General features: G+C 28.6%; 1 protein-coding gene across 1 annotated transcript; it reads left to right on the top strand.

Moving 5' to 3' along the window:
- Positions 1 to 10740: 10740 nt before the first annotated feature.
- Positions 10741 to 13248, top strand: LOC120082615 (putative receptor-like protein kinase At4g00960). Its single transcript, XM_039037866.1, has 7 exons — positions 10741 to 11393; positions 11480 to 11611; positions 11734 to 11867; positions 11967 to 12177; positions 12262 to 12499; positions 12603 to 12759; positions 12850 to 13248. Exons 1-7 carry the CDS (start codon positions 10829 to 10831, stop codon positions 13096 to 13098), a joined length of 1686 nt encoding a protein of 561 aa, XP_038893794.1. The 5' UTR covers positions 10741 to 10828; the 3' UTR covers positions 13099 to 13248.
- Positions 13249 to 20703: the final 7455 nt, after the last annotated feature.

Here is a 20703-nt window from a genome sequence, read left to right as displayed (position 1 = left end):
TTGATTTTTCTAATATAAGATTTTCAATAATATTAGAATATTAATGAATCTAATTTTAGATTCATGTAAATTTTTTGAAAAATAATCACTCTCTTCAAAATCTTTATCTTAATTTATAGTCCATAGGCTGCCTCGAAGAAACGGTCGGGCAGAAGGTGGTTTGTTTGTGAAGAGAAGTCTTTTCCGATCTTCCACTAAGAAAAGAAGGGTATCGTCACGATCTCCTCTATTTCCTTGCTTCTAATAGTGCATTAGGGGTGTACATGAGTTAGATTGGATTGAAGGTATTTTTCGGACTAACCCGAAAATTCGGGTTAGTTTGACTGACAATCCAAATGACCTAAATAAAGTTTCCAACCCAACCCGGGTTGGGTTGGATTGTCGGGTTATAACTTATTTTTTTATTTTTAATGAAAAATATGTAAATTTATATACAAAACATAACTAATAACTAAAATCTCATAAAATTAAGATGCTAAATACCAAATATCTATGATATTTATGGTAAACTTTAAACAAAGACATATATAACAATTTAAAAAATATATATTAAAAATTCAAAAATTAATCAATACAAAGAAATCAAATTTTAAACAAAGAAGAATATATATATAAAATTCAGATTGGATTGAGTCAACCCAATTTTTTTTAGCCAACCCACAATCCAACTCAACCCAATTTTTTTTAGCCAACCCACAATCCAACTCAACCCAATAAGAATAGAAAAATTCAACCCAACCCAACCCAACTGAAGAACAAAACTAACCCAATCCAACCTTTACATTTTGGGTTGAGTAATTCGGGTTGTTTGGATTATCGGGTTATTTGAACACTCTTATAGTACAGAGTGATTTTGAAATTGTTAAAAATACTATTGACATGTTTAAAATTATTTTGAAATACTTCTTTAATCATTTAAAATTAATTTAATATTTTTTAAATAAAATTTGTTATCATTAAAATTAATTTTAAATAATTAAAAATATATTTTAGAACGATTTTAAAATTGTTAAAAATGATTTTAATCGTTTTAAAATCATTCGACAGAAAAATTAAAGTTGAAAAATAGGGTGAAAAATTAAAGCTAGGTGACTAAGCAGCGTCTACCAGACTTTTCAAAGTCACCGACGACTCAGAAAATGACACCATTTCCTCCCCTAACTAAGCACCGTTTCCTACAGGATATACATTTAATGAAGGCTTTTTTTTTTCTGTTCTTTTAATTTCTTTATTTTAGTGCGTTAGCTATCCTTCCTTCATTGACTTTCCACTTTAATATATTATATATTATATATATATATATATATATATATATATCAACTCCTTTCGGTACTTAAAAAAATTCGTAATTTAAGCCAGTTTGAATTGATTCGAGAAGAAAAAATGTTTTTCACAAAATTTATTTTTATATTGAATAGTATTTTTTAAAAACTTGCGGATCCTATCATTACCCTTGAGATTACGCGATGAGAGGTCGAACCCGTCCATTTTTCTAGAGTTACATCTATTTTTTTTTATTTTAAATATTTGTTAAATAAAAAATTATTAAATACATATGAAAATTATTTTGAGTGGTTGTCTAACACTTTAATTTCTTTCAAAATGATTATTTTTTAGATTAAACACTTAAAAATATGTTGGATCTATGAATTATCAAAAGTATTTATATTTAATAGGTTTTTTGAACTGTGTCTAATAGATATCTGGACATATTTTAACTTTCAATTTTAGCAAACTTTAAGCAGTGTTTCCTGGTATGTGTGTATTAAATAAATAAATAAAAATATTTTCCTTCATTTGAACAATATTTTAGTATATGGGTTACACCTACATTTTGTCGAGTCCATTGTCCACTTGAAAATGTAGTCCAAAATGCACCATTTTTTTATAAGTCATTTTATTTTGATTATTGTACTAAAAAATTGTTTACTTATAAGTTTACTCCGTGAATTTTGAGGTTAGTATCATTTTTTAGATTGAAGTTTGAATGATTTGGTCCATAAAACTTTCAGAAGTGTCTATTTTTAAAGTTTCAATTTTGCGTCTAATGGGTCTTTGAAAAATGTGAAGTTTTTAAAAATTAATTGATATTAGATGTTAATTTTATGTCTAATTAAATCTTAAACTTTCACTCTTTTCTGGAGAGTATCAAAGTTCATGGATTAAATTTGTAATTTAACAAAAATAATTGCATCTTTATAAATTAAGTCTATAGACATTATTTCTATCTCTAAATTTCTTCTTTGTTATCTACTTTTTACCAATGATTTTAAAAAAAAAACAAGTCATTTTTTCAAAATTAAAACAAAAATAGTTTTTAAAAACTTGTTTTTTGTTGTTTAAATTTTTTTAAAAATTCAATTGATGTATGCTTAAGAAAGATGCAAATGATTATAAGAAATTAAAGTAAATGGGTTTAATTTTTAAAATTAAAAAAATTAAAAATAAAATGGTTACCAAACGAGCCAATTGATTCAATCTCTATTAACAATTATTCTTTCAAAGAACTTTTATGAAACAATTTGGATTAAACAAAATTAGTTGCATTTAAATCATGTAAATTTTTAAATAATTATATTATGATAAATGATAAACTAAATATAAATACAAAAAAGATTGAAATGTGTGTAACTAAGGCTTTGTTTTTTTTTTTTTTTTTTTTTTAGTTTCGAACATTATTTTCAATTTCACATTTCTTCATTTGTTATCTATTTTTCATCATTGGTTTAGAAAATCGAGCCAAATTTTGAGAACTAAAAAAGTAACTTTCAAAAAATTGTTTTTATTTTTGAAATTTGACTAAGAATTCAACTATATTACTTAGATACAAATCATTGTAAGAAATATGGATGAAATAAATTTAATTTTTTAAAAACAAAAACCAAAACCCAAATAGTTACCAAATATAGCCTAAATTTTTCTAATTTAAAATTAAAACTTAACAAATATCAATTTGAAAATTATTTTAAACAACAAAACTACTAGAAATATCTACAACTGATAACAAAATATTACCGTCTATTTTTTATAGACCACAATAGATAGTGATAAACTACTATCTATGTTATGTCATGATAAACACAAATAATAGTTTATAGACAATGATGTTTACTATTATTTATAATTTTTTTTTTTTTTTTGTCGTCTTCCCATATTTGAAAACGGTCCATACTATTTACTTATTGACCAATTTTTCTAAACTCAAATCTACAGAAAAATTATTTTTAAAAACCCAAACTAAAAGTCTTTCGTACGGCAGGAATAAAGTCTTCTAAGTCTTCTTTCATTCATAAAATTCCTCGAACATTAATTGATTTCTTTCTCTTTTTTTTTTCTCTCGAAGAAATTGTGAATGATGACCAATTCATAGGTCTCAATTTTAAAAAATAACTATTAATGAAAAATGGTCCAGTTTAGTATAAATAATTACGTTTGTTTTGTAATTAATAGAAACAACTTAATTATAAGTATAGTCTCTAAACTTTCAAATTAACGGGTATTTTTTAGTGTTTAAACTTTAAAGATATTGATGATTAGTTTTCTAAATTTTTAAAATATTTAAGTCCCATTTGGTAACCATTTTATTTCTTATTTTGTTTTTTAAAATTAAACCTATAGACAATAATTCTATCTCCAAATTTCTTACGTTATTATCTACTTTTCATCAATTGTTTAAAAAAGTAAGCCAGGTTTTGAAAACTAAAAATAGTAGCTTTCAAAAAATTGTTTTGGTTTTTTGAATTTTACTAAGAATTTAACAATTATACTTAAGGAATATGCAAATTATTATAAGAAATGTAAATGAAATAACCTTAATTTTCAAAAACAAAAACTAAAAACCATATAGTTACAAAATGAGACCGTAGGTATTAAATTTTCAATTTGATGTCAAATATTGAAAGTTTAAGGATTTATTCAACACATCTTTTAAAAGGACTTGTTCAACAGTTTTTAAAATTTAAGGACGTACTTGATTCAAAATTTAAAGTTTATAACTCATTTGGTAACCATTTTGATTTTGAATTTTAATTTTAAAAGTTAAACCTAGAAACCCATATTTCTTGCATTATTAGATATGTCGTACCAATGTTTTCAAAAACAAATACAAGGTTTGAAAAATTATATATATATATATATTTTGGAATTCTACTTAGAATTCGATTTTTTTACATAAAAATTACTATAAAAAATTGAGAGATAATAAACTTGATTTTAAAAAAACAAAAAGAGAGAAAAAACAAATAGTTACTGAATGGGGTTGACTTTAGAAACCTATTAGATAAGTTTTATTGTTCAATGATCAAATAAACACAAAAGTGAAAGTTTAAGGAATAAACTCGTAATTCAAGGAAACTTGTAACTCAACCTAATTTTTTTAGGTTTCAAATCTATTTAGACCATAAATTACTAAGACTTTGTTTAATAATCATTTAGACTCTGTTTGGTAACCATTTTATTTTTGGTTTTTGGTTTTTGAAAAACAACTATATTTCCTCTATATTTCCTCTTTATTTCCTACATCTGTCTCCATTCTTCTTAAGTAGAAGAGTTTAATTCTTTGCCAAATTCTAAAAATAAAAAACATATTTTTTAAAAACTATTTTTTTAGTTTTCAAAATATGGCATGGTTTTTGAAAATTTTAGAGAAGATTCAAATCTCTGACTTAGGTCGATAGTGCAAGTTTTACTATAGTTGAACCACATTCATTTTAGCTTTTAATTTTGAATTTAAATTTTATAATATGTATATTTTAATATTTTCTACCACAACATCTACCTAACAATATAATGGAGTAGAATCTTAGTCCACAAGGCAAAGCTCTCGGGTGAGAGAAATATTAATGAATCTAATTTTAGATTCTGTGTAATTTTTTTGAAAAATATTCATTCTGGTCCAAAATAATTATTTTCTTAATCTATAGTTCATATTCTCCTCCATTTCCCACTTCCAACTAATGCATGTTTTAAGAGTGATTTTAGAATTATTAAAAATACTCCCGACATATTCAAAATTACTTTAAAACACTTCTTTAATCATTCATAATTAATTTAATATTTAATTTTATACTTTTAAATATAAATATTTATTATTAAAATTGATTTTAAAAGATTAAAAATAGATTTTTGGAACGACTTTAGAATCATCAAAAGTCACCGACGACTAAGAAAATAAAACCACCGCCCAACTAAGTAGCGTTTCCTACGCGATATGCATTTAATGAAAGGGTTTTTCTTTTCTTTTAATTTCTTTTATTTTACTAGGTTTACCTATCCTCACTTTAATACTTTCTAATTTAAAATATATATATATCATCTTAATTTTGACATTCAAATTTTTGATCTCTAGATTGCTAATATAAATTTTATTCCAGTTCAATTATACTCATATTTTACTTTTAATTTTGAATGTAAATTTTACAATATATATACTTTAATATTTTCTATCGCAACATTTACATAAAAATATAATTGAGTTGAATCTTAGTAAACATCATTTAAGAAAAAGATCTTATTGCATATCAAATTTCGACAACATTTGAATGATAGAAATATTTTTATTATTTGTGTTAATTTTACATGGAGACTAGTTTGTATTAGATGATGTAAGATTTTGATAATTTCTTTTTAATACTTTTGGATGCATATTATGTATTTTTATATTGTATAATTAAATTATATTTAAACTTTAAGAAGAGGAGCAAAAAAAGAAATAATTATAAAAATGTTTGTTTTTTTTTTTCGAAAAATAATAAACATAAATAGTTACCAAACATATCTTATTTCTTGTTCTAAAAAACAAAACAAGAAACATGAAACAAGTATGTTATCAAACAGGATCGAATGACTAGACACATTCATGTTTAACAAAATTTACTTGAGAGGCCAAGAATGACTACCACATTTTTCATGGTTAACAGTGATTTCATCATTCTCTCCTAGGCCCTCTCAATCAATATTTTTCACCAATAGTACTTGCTCTTAAATGTTTGGAACTATGAACATTTGTTGGTTTCTTACATTTTTATTTTATATATGAACATCTATCTTATAACTTTAATACTTTTTATTAGAATCATGTTGCCTTGATTCCAATTTTTTTGGATGAATGTCCGTTTGAGTTTAATGGACTCGTATACCATATTAGATAACTAGGGATTCTATCTGAAAATTAATTTATAATGAAATAAGTAACCTATCATCTTTAAATTTTGAATAAGATCAAAGAACTAATATTTAGAAAAATATTCATTTGAGTCCAAAACTTTTATCTTAATTTATAGTTCATGGTCTTCCCTACTTGTAATTAATTGTAAAGAATTTAGAGTATTGACTGCACTAATTTCATACTTTTTTATAAGAAAAATAAAAATTTTTATTGTTACAATTTTTAATTGGATGTAGCAAATATTTTTCATGAATTTAAGTCACATAACACACAAAAAAAATAGAGAAAAATTAATGTTAGAAAATGGTATGAAAAATTAAAAGTAGTTGACTAAGCAGCGTTTACTAGACTTTTCAAAGTCACACACGACTTGAAAAACGAAACCACTTCCTAATTACGCAGCGTTTCCCAAGGGATATGAATTTATTAATGAAAGGTTCTTTTTTTGTTGGCTATCCTCCATTTTCAATAATGATGTTGTGGTGGTTGGATTTAACTATTTTTTAAGATCTGTAATTATTTTATTTTTTATTTTTTATTTTTAAAAATTAAGTATATATTCTACTTGTATCTTACTATAATTTGCATATTTCCATTAAGTATAATGACTGACTTTTTAGCAAAATTTTAAAAGTAAAAATAAAATTTTAAAAACTATTTTTTTAGTTTCCAAAAATTAAAAGTAGATAACAAAATAAGAAATTTGGAGGTAAAAGTAATCTATAGACTTAATTAAAAAGAAAATTCAAAAACCAAATCGTTACTAAATGAAGTCTAATTCTTTTTAATAATATTTTAATATAGCTAGTTTCATTTTAATTATTATACGGAAAAATCCTGGAACTTTGAATTTAATTTTTTAACTTCGAAATTTTATCTATTTGATTTATGAACTTTTTAAAATATTTAATAGGTTTTTGAACTTTTAATTTGGTGTACAATACAGGTAATATCTCCGATATATTTGAGCTTTCAATTTTAACAAAAGAGAGTTGGACGTGCAGTTGATATATTGTAGTTGGACGTTTGAATGAGTTGCAAAAAATGGATGCAAACCATAATTTACTTATAAAGTTTTTTTTTTCTTTTTTGTTATAATTCGTTTCATTTTGATTATTGTATTAAAAAGTTTGTCAAATTAGGAGTTTACTCTATGACTTTGAAGTTTGAATCATTTGGTCCACGAACTTTCAAAAGTGTTTAATAGATCTTTGAACTTTCAGTTTTGTGTACAATAGAACTATTGGCAAATTTGAAGTTTGTAAAAATAAATTGAGATGTAAATTTGAATTGTTAGGTCGAATGAGTCCTTGAATTTTCATTTTTTTTTTATTTAGTAGATCTTTAAATTTTAAAAAAGATATTAAAATTTAGGAACTAAATTTGTAATTAAGTTCGATCCACTATTCTTATCATTAGAATAAAATTTGTCTCCCATCACAATTAACTAAATTTATTTAAATTACTTTTCTAAATGTTTTGTTTTTGTTTTTTTTTTTTTTTTTTAAGTCAACTGAAAGTTCATACGGCAGGAATGAAGTCTTCTAAGTCTTATTTTGTTCATAAATTTTCTCGTACATTAATTGATTTGTTTAGAGAAATTGTGGTGATGACCAATTCAAGGTCCCAATTTTGGATAATAACTGACTGAAAGGGAAATTGTAATGGATAAAATAAGAGGGCCTTTGAAAATCTAGCAATGATTTTTAAATTTGTAAATATAGCACAAAAAAATCTAACCATGATTTCTGTTTTTTTTATTATTTCAGTTTTACTGTATGTAAATATAATATATTTTATATTTAATAGATCAATAAACTGATATACTTTTTATAAAACATATCACAACTGAAATACCTGATTTTAATTATGGCACGTTGAAAACAACTATTTCTATTTTGACGGTCTAATTTAAGTTTTGGGATAATTTGTTTTTCTTTTTTAAGTTATGTATTCAACTTTTGTTTTTATTAAATTTTGATGGGATATCTTAATTGCATTAATTATGTCAACTAATATGTCAAATGTAAAATATATCAGTTAATTTATTATACTGTAAAAATTTTGATATGAAATGGTATAACAATTATATAACGTATATATTTCATATTTTATCACTTGAAAGCAAATATGAAGTAATATTATTCAAGATGATAAGCTTAAAGCCTAACATTTGGTATTCTAGTTTTATATTAGTACTATTTCAAAATGCATTTCAAGTCTCACTAATGTATCAATAGTATATCATCATTTGTTTAAAATGCAATACTATGTATTATTTTGGAATATCAATAATTTATTGGCACTCATTCAAAATTAATTTAAATTTAAAAGTGGTGTATCAATAGTATATTAGTAGTCATTAAACATTTATTTTAAGTATATTATTAGTGTATTGGTAATATATCAACACTCATTATAAATCAACGGTAGATCAATCACATCTCACTAGCTCTATATTAAATTTTAAGTATAACTTTGGTGTATTAGCAATATATCTATGCCAATATATTTAAAATTTATGTCAATTATAATAATGGAATATCATTAGCACATTAGTACCTAAAGATACATTCATTCTTGTATATCTATAATACTTGTTCAAAATTTAATTTCAACTGTAATATTATGTATCAATAATTTATCACCATAAAAACAAACTCAAAATATATTTTAGTTAAAAAGAAGAAAGAGAGCTTCACATGTACTTGACAAACTATAATTTGAATGTTTGGGTAGGTTCCAAAAAAAAGATGGGTACATACTCGGATGCAATCAATGTTTTTTCTAATTGTTTCATTTTGATTATTGTATTTAAAAGTTTGTTAAGTCTTTTAATTTTGTGTGTATTAAATCTCTAACAAAGTTAAAATTTTAAAAAATAAATTGATCGATTAGATGTAAATTTGAATTTATGTTCGATACAACTTTAAGTTTAACTTTTTTTTTTTTTTGTCTATTACTAGATCTTTAAATTTTAAAATGTATCAAAGTTTAGAGACTAAATTTGTAATGAAAAATAGATTTTTTTTTATTTTATTACATCAAATTGATGGTAAATCTTGAAAGAAGGATGATATAAACTGGAATGATAGGTGCAACCCGAATCTCATCAACCTCGGGTGTTACGAAATATACTGATTTTCTAAAGATGACTTTTAAAAAGAAAGTTTGAACAAGAATCAAATCAAATAATAACTTAAAGTTTTGTGAGTTATCTTTATCGACGTTCAGATCTAACCCACTACTGCAATTGCCTGAGTTAATCCTATTTCATTGCAATTTATCCTAATTTAATTTGGTAAATTAATTGTATAATATATATATTTTATATTTTGTATGTGGGTTGATTGATAACCTATATTTGGAGAGAAAGAAAAGCATTTCAAATATATCAGTATTGATTTAAAATGCATTTCAAATATATCATTAGTGTATCAATAGTATATAATCATTCATTCAAAATGCAATACTAAGTATTATATTGGAGTATTTGTAATTTATTGACACTCACTCAAATTCATTTAAATTTAACAATGGTGTATCAATAGTCATTAAATTTATTTTTAGTATATCATTGGTGTATCAATAGTACTTCAATATTCATTATAAATCAATAGTAGATGAATTACATTAATTCTAAATAAAATTTTAAGTATAACATTAGTGTATTAGTAGTATATCAATGTCAATTCAAAATTCGTTTCAATGTATAACATTGGTATATCATTAGTATAACTATACTTCTTAAAAATACATTTGTTCTTGTATATCAATAATATTTGTTCAAAATTCAATTTCAAGTGTAACATTGATGTATCAATACTTTATCAACTTACATTTAGAATAATTACCAATGGGACGAATTGAACCATTAGAAGTCTATGATGCTTTACTAGAAAATTAATACTCTAAAACAAGAATAAGGACTTTAATCATATAAGTTTACAAAAAACAACAAGTGCATGAGCACTTATTGACGGATAAAATTGGTATAATAAATGGTAAATTTTGTATTTCAATAGTATCACTATATCGGTTGACTGCTATACTGAACATAAAGCTTAAGAATTAATTGATACATCAAACATAAAGTATATCAGACATACTACTTTTATATATATATATATATATATATATATCAAAAAGGGTAAAATTGGAATAATACAAATAGTAATAAAATTTTATATTGTTTTACTATATTTGTAAATTTCAAAAAATCATTGCTAAATCTACAATTTTATAATATTTCTTTTTTTTGCTATTCTTGCAACTACCACAATTAAAAAGAAATGAAAATAGTCCTCTTTAGTCCCTTAACTTTTCATAACTCCGTTATTAATTTGTTAAAATTATCAAAAGTGTTAAACAATTGTACTAAAAAAAATGTTAAAAATAAAAATAAAGGCAAGGACTAAAATGTTTGATTTTTTTTCCTTTAAAAAAAGAAAAAAATCAAAGGGCTAAAACAAATATTTAAAAGTTTAGGGACGTTTTACTTTCGAGAAAAAGTTTAGGGACTTTTTAAAATTTTTTTTCTCTTTATAAATTTAGTTTAGGGGCTTAAATGTAAAATTTTCTTTATTATTATAAATTATAAGTTTAGTCTTAGAAGGAAATGGCGTGGCTCACAATTTGAAGGTTATGTGAAGCAACAAAACAATGGCTGCTTCAAGATTTGTTTGTTCAATTACTCTGAGTTTGTTGCTGTTGGCACTGATTCACTATCCTCTCGCATTTGCTCAGCCCAGATTTATGCACTATACATGCGTCGACGGAGGCAATAACAACCGTACAACTGACGGCGCCGCCTACAAAGCCAATCTGAACCACCTCCTCTCCACCCTCACCACCGACCATCCGTTCAATGCGTCGGATCCGGAAGGGTTCACTCAGGCGGCTAGGAAGCTGATTTTGAGTCTCATAGACCAGGCCTCCGCCGGCGATTCCCGTGTGAAATTTTCGACTGGGAACATAACTCTTCCAAATTTGCCCACAATTTATGCTTTTGCTCAGTGCACCCCGGATTTGTCCCGGCGGCAGTGCAACGAGTGCTTGACTGAGGCTCTGGCAATAATCCAAGACTGCTGTGTTGGAAACCTTGGGGGCAGAGTTCTTACGCCCAGTTGTCTTTTTCGATATGGGACTTACCCTCTCGTTCAATCGCCGCCGCTGCCGCCGCCCTCGCCTTCCCCTGTTCCTCCTCTGCTTAACAGCACTACCCATGGTAATTCTACTACTTCCATTTCCCATTAATTTGCATTGCTCCCTTCTTCCTTCTTTACCCTTTAATTACTATACTCTGTTTTTCAGGAAATAAAAGTAACCACTCTGGAACGCTCATAGCTGTGATTGTGCCAATTGCACTCGTTGTAGTTTTACTACTGACGATCACCATCTACATGGGTCTGAGAAAAAACCGTCCAAAGATCGATGAAGAAGAATGTAAGCTGATTAAATTAGATTTCTTTTTCAATTAAAACAACCGCTGCAGGGTAAAACAGATTGTTTAAGAACTCATTCCAAATGGGTCTTAAGTTTCCATCAATTTACCTTATGTTTTGAAGCAACGGGTCGAACCGAGGAAGAAATGACGACGATGGGGTTTGTGCAGTTCGATTTCGACACCATTAGAATGGCAACAGATGGATTTTCAGATGAAAATAAAGTTGGGGAAGGTGGGTTTGGAGCTGTTTACAAGGTAATTAATGATAAGGTTTTAGTTTTATGGCTAGCCTAACATTAGCAGGTGATGAATTCTTTTTTTCTCATTTGAGTTTTGTGTGATTTCCATTAACAGGGGAAGCTTCCAAACGGACGAATCGTAGCGGTGAAACGGCTGTCTCAAGCTTCAAATCAGGGAGATGTTGAGTTTAAGAACGAACTCCTTTTGGTATCTAAGCTTCACCATCGGAATTTAGTTAAGCTTTTGGGTTTCTCCTTCAAAGAAAATGAAAAGTTTCTCATTTATGAGTTTTTGCACAATGGAAGTCTTCAAAATTTCATTTTCGGTAATATCATTCTTCTTTCCTTTGATGTGTCTGTGTTGTTTTTTCTTTCTTTTCCTTTCCAAAAACTAACCTTTTGATATGTAGATCCTCCCAAGCGTCAAAGTTTAGAGTGGGCAACACGCTATAAAATCATAGGAGGCATTGCTCGAGGACTTGTTTATCTTCACGAAGACTCTCGAATCAAAATTATTCATCGAAACCTAAAAGCTAGTAACATTTTATTAGATAACGAGATGAATGCTAAAATTTCAGATTTTGGTATTGCAAGATTATTCGCATCTGAACAAACACGAGATGATACATGCACAATAATTGGCCCTTCGTAAGTACTAGGACTATAATATAATTAAACAAAATTTTGCTAATTGGGATATATATTAAGTCTTTTACCCAACTAACTCTTGACATTATTTGCTAAATTTAAGTGGATATATGGCTCCCGAATACGTAAGACATGGGCATCTCTCATCAAAGTCAGACGTCTTTAGCTTCGGTGTTTTACTTTTAGAGATTGTGACTGGACAAAAAAATAACCTAATTCGTAGCAACATAGAGAATATAGAAGACTCTCTTATAAGCTATGTAAGTATAACATTTTTTTTCTTTGAAGAAAAATATCATTCACCTCTAAATTAAAAGTTGTAATAATGTGAATTGAATTACAATATGTAGGCATGGAGAAATTGGAGGGAGGGAACACCATTGAATATTGTAGATCCGTCTATTGAAATTCAAAGTGAGATACGAAATGAAGTGGTAAGATGCATTCATGTCGGGTTACTTTGCATTCAAGAAAAGGTTGATGAAAGGCCAAAAATGACTACGGTACTTCTCATGCTGAACGATGACTTAACCGATTTTCCAACACCCTCTCAGCCTTCTTTCTTTATGAATGCTAGAACCCAACACAATTGCTCTTAGCCTATGAAAGATTATGCACAGATACAGTGGTAGACATTAAATAAGCTTGAAGCTAAAGTCTTTTTTTCTCGAGCTTTTCTTGTCTCTCTCTCTTTAATTTTTCTAGTAATTTACTATATTTTATAAATATAATATCATCACTATGGTTTACGAGATGTGTCAGCATAAGCATATATCTAACTAAAAATTGGTATTTGTTCATTTTCTTAAGATTAAAAATTCAAAATCTTTATATACATTTGTTGTGCAGAAAATAAATAAATAAGATGATGTAAAAATATAATAGAAAAATTACACAAACCATCCTAAACTATGAGGTTGGTTCCAATTACACCACTAAACTTTTAATTGGATCAATTATCTCCCCAAAGTTTGATAGGTGTTGCAATTAACCTGTTTAATTGGAGTGTTTTAAGGAAGGACAAAATTGTCATATGACAAAAAAAAATGTATTTTCCCTTTTTTTTTTCCTTTTCCTTTCTTTATATGGGGTTTATTGATAGTAATGGAAAAAGCAATGAATTACTGAAAAAAAAAATGGAACGCCAAATTGGCAGCTAGCATTCATACATACCTAGAAAATAATAGGTATTTAATGTGTTTTCTTCAATTTATAGGTTGTTTTGGATTTATATTAGCTCTAAAACTTATTCTTTTTTTTCCCCCGTCAACTTCGATTTTACTAAGTGAATATTGAGAAAATGATGATGTTTAACAATCAGAAAAGTTCTCTGCTGTGCAAAATATTTTTCTATTGAAACTTCTTCAAGCTTTTTGTTCCTCTTCAATGGCGGACTCCATTCTTTTTCATGTCGCTTCCACTTGGTGGATTCTCGTCGTTGGATCTCGCCTCTGTTCTTCCAATCACTGGCTCTGCTCTACTTATCTTCATTCTTGACCACCATAGAAGAAGAATCAAACCCACTATTCTTTCGATTCAATCCCAAACCCAAATTCTCTAGAAAAATGAAGAAAGATGAATGAATAGTACAGATGGCAATTTTGCTCTTTCCCTACCCAATGTGTGAGTTACCCAAATTTTAATCCAAGGATGGATTGCAACACTTATCAAACTTTTAGGAGGAAATCGATCAAATTCAAAGTTTAAATGTGTAATTTAACCCATCTAAACTTATTCAATTCCCCAAATATAATTCTCTTAATTAAAAATTGAACGCCTTATATTTTAGTAACCGACGGTATGCGTAAGCGCACGTAATCGAAGTAATAAATCCTAAAAACGGTATCGTCCTCAGGGAGCAGCATGAGCAAAATTTTCCTAACTTAGCTATCATAATTCTTTGTCAATTTTATCCATGCAACCAAAAGATGATTTTTATCTATAACTACGAATAACAAAAATCCAGTCACACATAAGAACAGTTCAGAGCAAAACAATGCCAGTGTTATTTCATTTAAAGAATACAATGAATATGACATGCAATTGATCGAAATTGATAGACTGAGGCTAGAAGTTCTAAAATCAGAGAATCCTCTCTCGAGCTCAAACTATCCTAATAACTACCCATTGACCTGAATCTCTTCTATCGCTTGAATAGTTAGAGCATTAAGACCCTTCAATCACACCCCTTATTATTCTAAATTCACTCTCATGCAATTTTGAATAATAATCTAAATTATTGGGTCCAGCGAATTAAATTCTCTTTCAAGACATCTAATCAATTAGTGGCCAGTGAATAAAAAACATTAAGCACAAATAATTTAGAAATCTATGCAAAACCAATCAATTGTAAATTCAATATTCAAAGTAACATCCCAAAAATCCACAAATACCTAGAAACATAGTTTAGTCACGCATGATTCCGATAACAATATTTAACAAAAAAAAATTATTATGGCGAAAAGTAAATTGGCGAAGAAAAACGATCTCCTCTCAATAGGTTCGAATACCATCACGATCTTCTTGACTCTCCGCCACAAATATCGGATTGTTCTTCAATAAAACTACATGATCATGATCAATCTTCCTGTCACGATCAATCTAGAATCGCTCTCAGATCAACTCTCAGTCAAAATTTCGAGTCTTCAACCAAAAAAGATAAGAATTGCTCTGTTTCAAGCTCTTATACATACTAGAATTTAGGTAAAATCTATCAAAGTCGACTCTTTTTTTTTTCCTCTCATTCTCTTCCTCAAACCTGAAGGCACAACGCTATTATTTATAATATGCTCACAATGTAGCAATGCTGCAAACTAGCATTGAAACGCTGGCGTCATGCCAACTGCACGTCAAAGTCATAGCGTTGCAGCTTTGCAATGCTGTCATGTTTCCAATTGGTCTCGGGTCTACAACATCAGGGTGCAGCATTGTAACGTTCTTCCAACACTAGCTCCCCAAAATTGTCTTCCAAGTTTGTCTCTTTTCTTGATCTTGGATCCTTGGTTTCTTACTAATTCCATAGCCAATCCGTAATTGCTAAAAATTGGAGTTTGCCCCGAGTTTTTTTTTTTTTTTTTCATTTTTGCACAAATTGCTCCTGATGCTTAATTTTTTGAAATTACTTAATAAATCATGTCAAACTAAACAAAACTAGCAATATTAGTTCCAAATTTGAAGGTAATAAAAATACTTTTTAGATACTTTTCAGTAACCATTAGTAATGAACACATGTAATGCACGTGAAAATGTCAAAAAATTATGATATAATATGTACAAATATTTTACTTTATAAAATTTCGATGTAATAAGAAAAACATAAACAGGCTCATAAATTAACTTTTTTTTTAAAAAAGATAAATTAACTTATTTATACTATGATGCTTCCTAAATCTCAAATTTAAGTCCATTCAATTAATTTTGTTCGTTCCTTTTAAGTTTTTTTTCCTATTACTTTTTTATATTATTCTCCCTTATTCTCGATTTTCTGTAATTAGGTGGTTCATTCATAATCGAACTTCCTTTTGTCAATTTGAACATTTCAAATTAACCCAAACACTGATTTTCGACTTTATCCAAGCTACCCACGGGACCTAATGGACCTGTGGCTCGAAGCTCCAACGGTCCGTGAATAACTAACTAAACTCTTTAGCCACGAGATCCACCATTCATTAATTGTCAGGCATTCCACTAAAGATCAACAATTGAACTCTTTTTACCACAGATATATTTCTGTGTCCATCGGATATGACCAATCAAGAGTATGATGAACTTTCACAAATGCTCGTAAGTATAGCTAGGCCAAATTATCATTTTGCCCCTGTAGTTACATCTCACTTCTTAAGCACTACCGATTTCTCTAATGAACAATACAACATAGTCCAACTATGTGTGAACACCTCTCAGGCCAATAGAAGGTGTGTGGCGCCACATCGTTCAAACCTGGAATTAGCCCTTAAGAGAGCTATCTATTTACTTACCCTTGCCTTGGGGAAAGAGTGAATTCCATCTTGTGTAGCTGAGTTCCCAACTCCCAAATCAGACGAATCCCCAAAATGGTAGGTTTGAATCGGCGACCTGGCCACTCACACACATACAAATCAAAGCACCGCCTTCAATGGCAGGAGTTCCCAACTCACTTAGGATTGAGGTCATGTTACCTATGGTCATTTTAGTGAAGTGAAGTCTCTGTCATGAATGGTGTTATATAACGAGATGTTAACACTTCATGGTAAGGTCTTATACAAACTCTTTGTATAGGACGCCCCCGCTCGCATGTCCCCAATACGAATTATTAAAATCAGACTATCTGTGACAAGTCACAACACTTGTGACCATTCCACAAAGTGGGTTGCATCCATAGCGTTACTAGGATAAGGTTTCCCTCTTTTATCCATATACTACAGACCATTTTGGTTATCACTCAAGACATGATTCATTTGTATGTCGCCACATACATGCTTGAGTTACATATAGATAACCAGAGATTTTAAATTTATTGGTTTGTGGTAAAGCAAATGAAACGTGCAATTGAGCAAAATATAAGATGTGAAGTAAATATCATATATTATACAACATAAGCGTTCGTACAAACTGTTTACATACTACAGGACACGAGACTTTAGGGCATCAACCCCAACAGAAGCTCCAACGGTACGTGAATAATTGACTAAACTCTTTAATCACGATATTTACCATTTGTTAACTGTTGGTCACTCCACTAAAGACCGATAGTTGAACTCTTCGCACTACAGATATATTTCTGTGTCAATATAACCAATCAACAGTGCGATGAACCTTCACAAATCGCTCGTAAGTACAGCTAGGCCAATTTACCCTTTTGCTCCTGTAGTTACATCTAACTTCTTAAGTACTACTGATTTCTCTAATGATAAATAAGTCATAGTCCCACTAAGACTGAGTCCTCTCTTCCCAAGAGAGGGCGTGATCAATATGTTCAAGACCCGGAATCAGCCTTTAGGGGAGCAATTTATCTATTTACCCCTGCTTTGAGAAAGGAGTGAATTTCGTCTTGTATAGCTGAGTTCCCAACTCCCCAATCAAACGAATCCCCAAAATGGTAGGCTTATTAAGTTGTCAATCTAGTCACTCTCACCCATACAAATCAAAGGACCGCCCTCATAGACAAGAGTTCCCAACTCACTCAGGATTAAGGTCATGTCACCTATGGTCATCCTAGTGAAATATAAGTCTCAATTATCAACGATGTTATATAAAGAGACGAATCATTTCGTGATTTGGTCTTATACAAACTCTTTGTATAGGATACCACCGCTCACATGTCTTCACATGAATGATCAAGACCAGACCATTTGTAGCACTTTACAACACTTGTAACATCTACAAGCAAGCCGTATCCGTAGTATCACCAGGATAAGGTATCACTCCTTTATTCATATACTACAAACCATTTAGGTTATCACTTAAAGCATGATCCACTTGTATGTCTCCACATACATGCTTAAGTTACGTATAATAACCTCAGATCTTAGTTTATTGGATTGAGTAAATGCTTATAAAATAACACTTATTTTATTAAATAATAATATGCTCACAGAGTTTACAAACTACGAGACTACCAGGAGATTTAGGATACCATTCCCAACAGATATATGAGATGATAGATAGAAGTTCACTGTATTACAAAATGGGGTGGGGGGACGAACATACGAGTATGGGAAGGGAAGAGAGTCGAGACAAAGACGAATCCAAGCCAACGAGGGTTCAAATGTACGAACGAGTTGATAATCTGTTGACATGGGTTACTTGTCTAGTCATTCTTGCTCCCATGGAGATTTCTTGCTTTCTCGATGGGAATGGGTAATACTTGGTTTTGGAATGTTTGAAAATAATTTTGAAAATACTTTAAATCACTTTCATCATGACATGTTTTAGAATATATTTTAGGGCTATTTTCAAACAAAGGAAAATAAGTTAACTAATTTACAAATATAGCAAAATTTCACTATCTATTAGTGATAGACCTTGATAGACAAGTCTATCGCAGTCTATCACAAGTAGAAATTGACATTTCGTTATACTTTAATATATTTTCAACAGTTTTACCATTTAAAATAATTATCTTATATTTTAACACGATAAATGCGATCCTTAACAACTTTAAAAACGCTTTCAAATATATTAGTATTCTCACATACGCCTATTTTGTGAGAAGAATTGGTCAGCATTGTGTGAACTTTGCAAGTAATGTTTTGAACTTCCAATCGGTCCTTAAAAGGCCCACCGCCCACAAGCAATACTAATACTCTCTTTGAGTAGACTTTTCAAAGTCACAAACTCAGAAAATGAAAACACTATCCAAGCAACGTTTCCTACGTAACATATATATTTAATGAAGTATGGTTGCAAATATAACAATCAAATTTAAATTATTTTATAGATATAGAAAAATAATTTATAAATATAAAAAAATTTAAATCAAAGAGTCTATTAGTGATAGACCATATCACTAATAGAAATCTATCAACACAGAGTCTATAACTAATAGTTTGCTATATTTGTAATTTTTTAAAAATTTTGCTACACATTTAATTATCAACCTTAAAAATACTCTCCATAAAGATTTCTTTTTAATTTCTTTTGATTTTCCTAGTTTGTTGTTCTCCCTTTTTAATGAAGATGTCGGAGTTGTTGGTTGTTGTACCTAATTTTGTTTTATCCTTTTCTTTATATATAAGATGTTTCATTTTAATTATTGTAATTAAAAAATAGGAGTTTAGTCTCCAAACTTTAAGATTTGTATCACTTGGTCTATGAACTTTTAAATGTGTTTAATAGATATTGGAAATTTTACTATGATAACTAAAAAAAATTTGATGTTTTTAAAAATAATTGATATGTAAATTTCATGATCAATAGAAGTTTAAACTTCCATGTTTCAAATTTAGGACTAAATTGATAATATAACCCAAAAAATATGCAGTTTGGCTTAAAATTTTCAAATTTAGTACATTAGATTTTGAAGTTATATAATTTATTTAAAAAATATGTTTTGAATCCTTCCAAATGAATTTTGATTAGGTAGAAATATCCTTTAAAAATGTAAAATAAACAATAAATTAATTTTCAACGAATAAAAAGCATGTTTGAAAATATTCTCAAATTTTAAAACCGTGAAAATAATAATAATGATGCCATTGTCGTATTCTCATGTTTCACTGTAGGAAGAATTGGTCAGCAGAGGGTGAAAGTCACGGTTTAACCTTTTTTTTTTTTTTTTTGGAAACTAACCCTTTTCAAGTTGAAGCAGCGTTTCCTACGAGATATGCATTTAATGAAGGCAAGAAAAAGTAGGAACTGACTATTCTTGACTTAAAAATTTCCTTACTTTACAAAAACTAACCTCTTTTCTATAATTACTTTTTCTAATCTCTTTAAGACTCCACGTACTAAAAATATCCTTTTATTTCTGCGCCTTTAATTCTATCTTTACCTAATACAACTTTTCAGACCCAACTTTAGTTTTAAAACTTAAACTTTAGTTTTTCATTTTGTTTTTCTCTATGTTCTTGGCAAATTTTAACTTGGGATTTTCCATTAGGATTGAAAATTTTCCTATAAAGAAATTTCTCATGTGAAGATTTTTCCGTAAGAATTGGAGAATTGAAAATAAAAAAAAAATTCGTCAATTCCAATTTTTACAGGAAATTCATGCAAATTTTCTTTTTCAACTCAAGACTAAGAATGGTAAATAAATAAATAAAAAAACTATCCCCTTACAAAAATTTTCGTAGTTGTAAGTTCAAAAAATAATAATTAACTTAAACTTACAAGGAGAAAGATTGGAATTCGTCCAACACCCAATATAAATATATCATAATAATAATTACGAAGTTCGGTGGGTCCCAACATTCTTCACTAGTCCCTAGCATGAACAAGACATATGTACAGATATAGACAAAATAGACACCTAGAGCGTCAATGTAGTCTTTAAGTTTTGAGTCCTTAAGTGGCAAAGCAACATGGCAGCTAACCTCTGGAGAGATAACCACTATCTGGAGAAAAGAAAAATATTTGAAAGAATGAGGTACTAGCCCAGTGAGTGATTAATAAAACTTAATCATCATGCTTTAAACTGAAAACAACCAAGCAAACTCATACTTAAAACTTTTAAACATAAAATCTATTAAAACATCATAACTCCTCTTAAACCTTATTGAGAGAGA

This window comes from Benincasa hispida, chromosome 8, assembly GCF_009727055.1.
Source record: "Benincasa hispida cultivar B227 chromosome 8, ASM972705v1, whole genome shotgun sequence".
In the NCBI taxonomy this organism is placed as follows: domain Eukaryota; kingdom Viridiplantae; phylum Streptophyta; class Magnoliopsida; order Cucurbitales; family Cucurbitaceae; genus Benincasa; species Benincasa hispida.
Note: the sequence above shows the minus strand (reverse complement) of the source record. Positions and strands in the feature narration are given on the sequence as shown.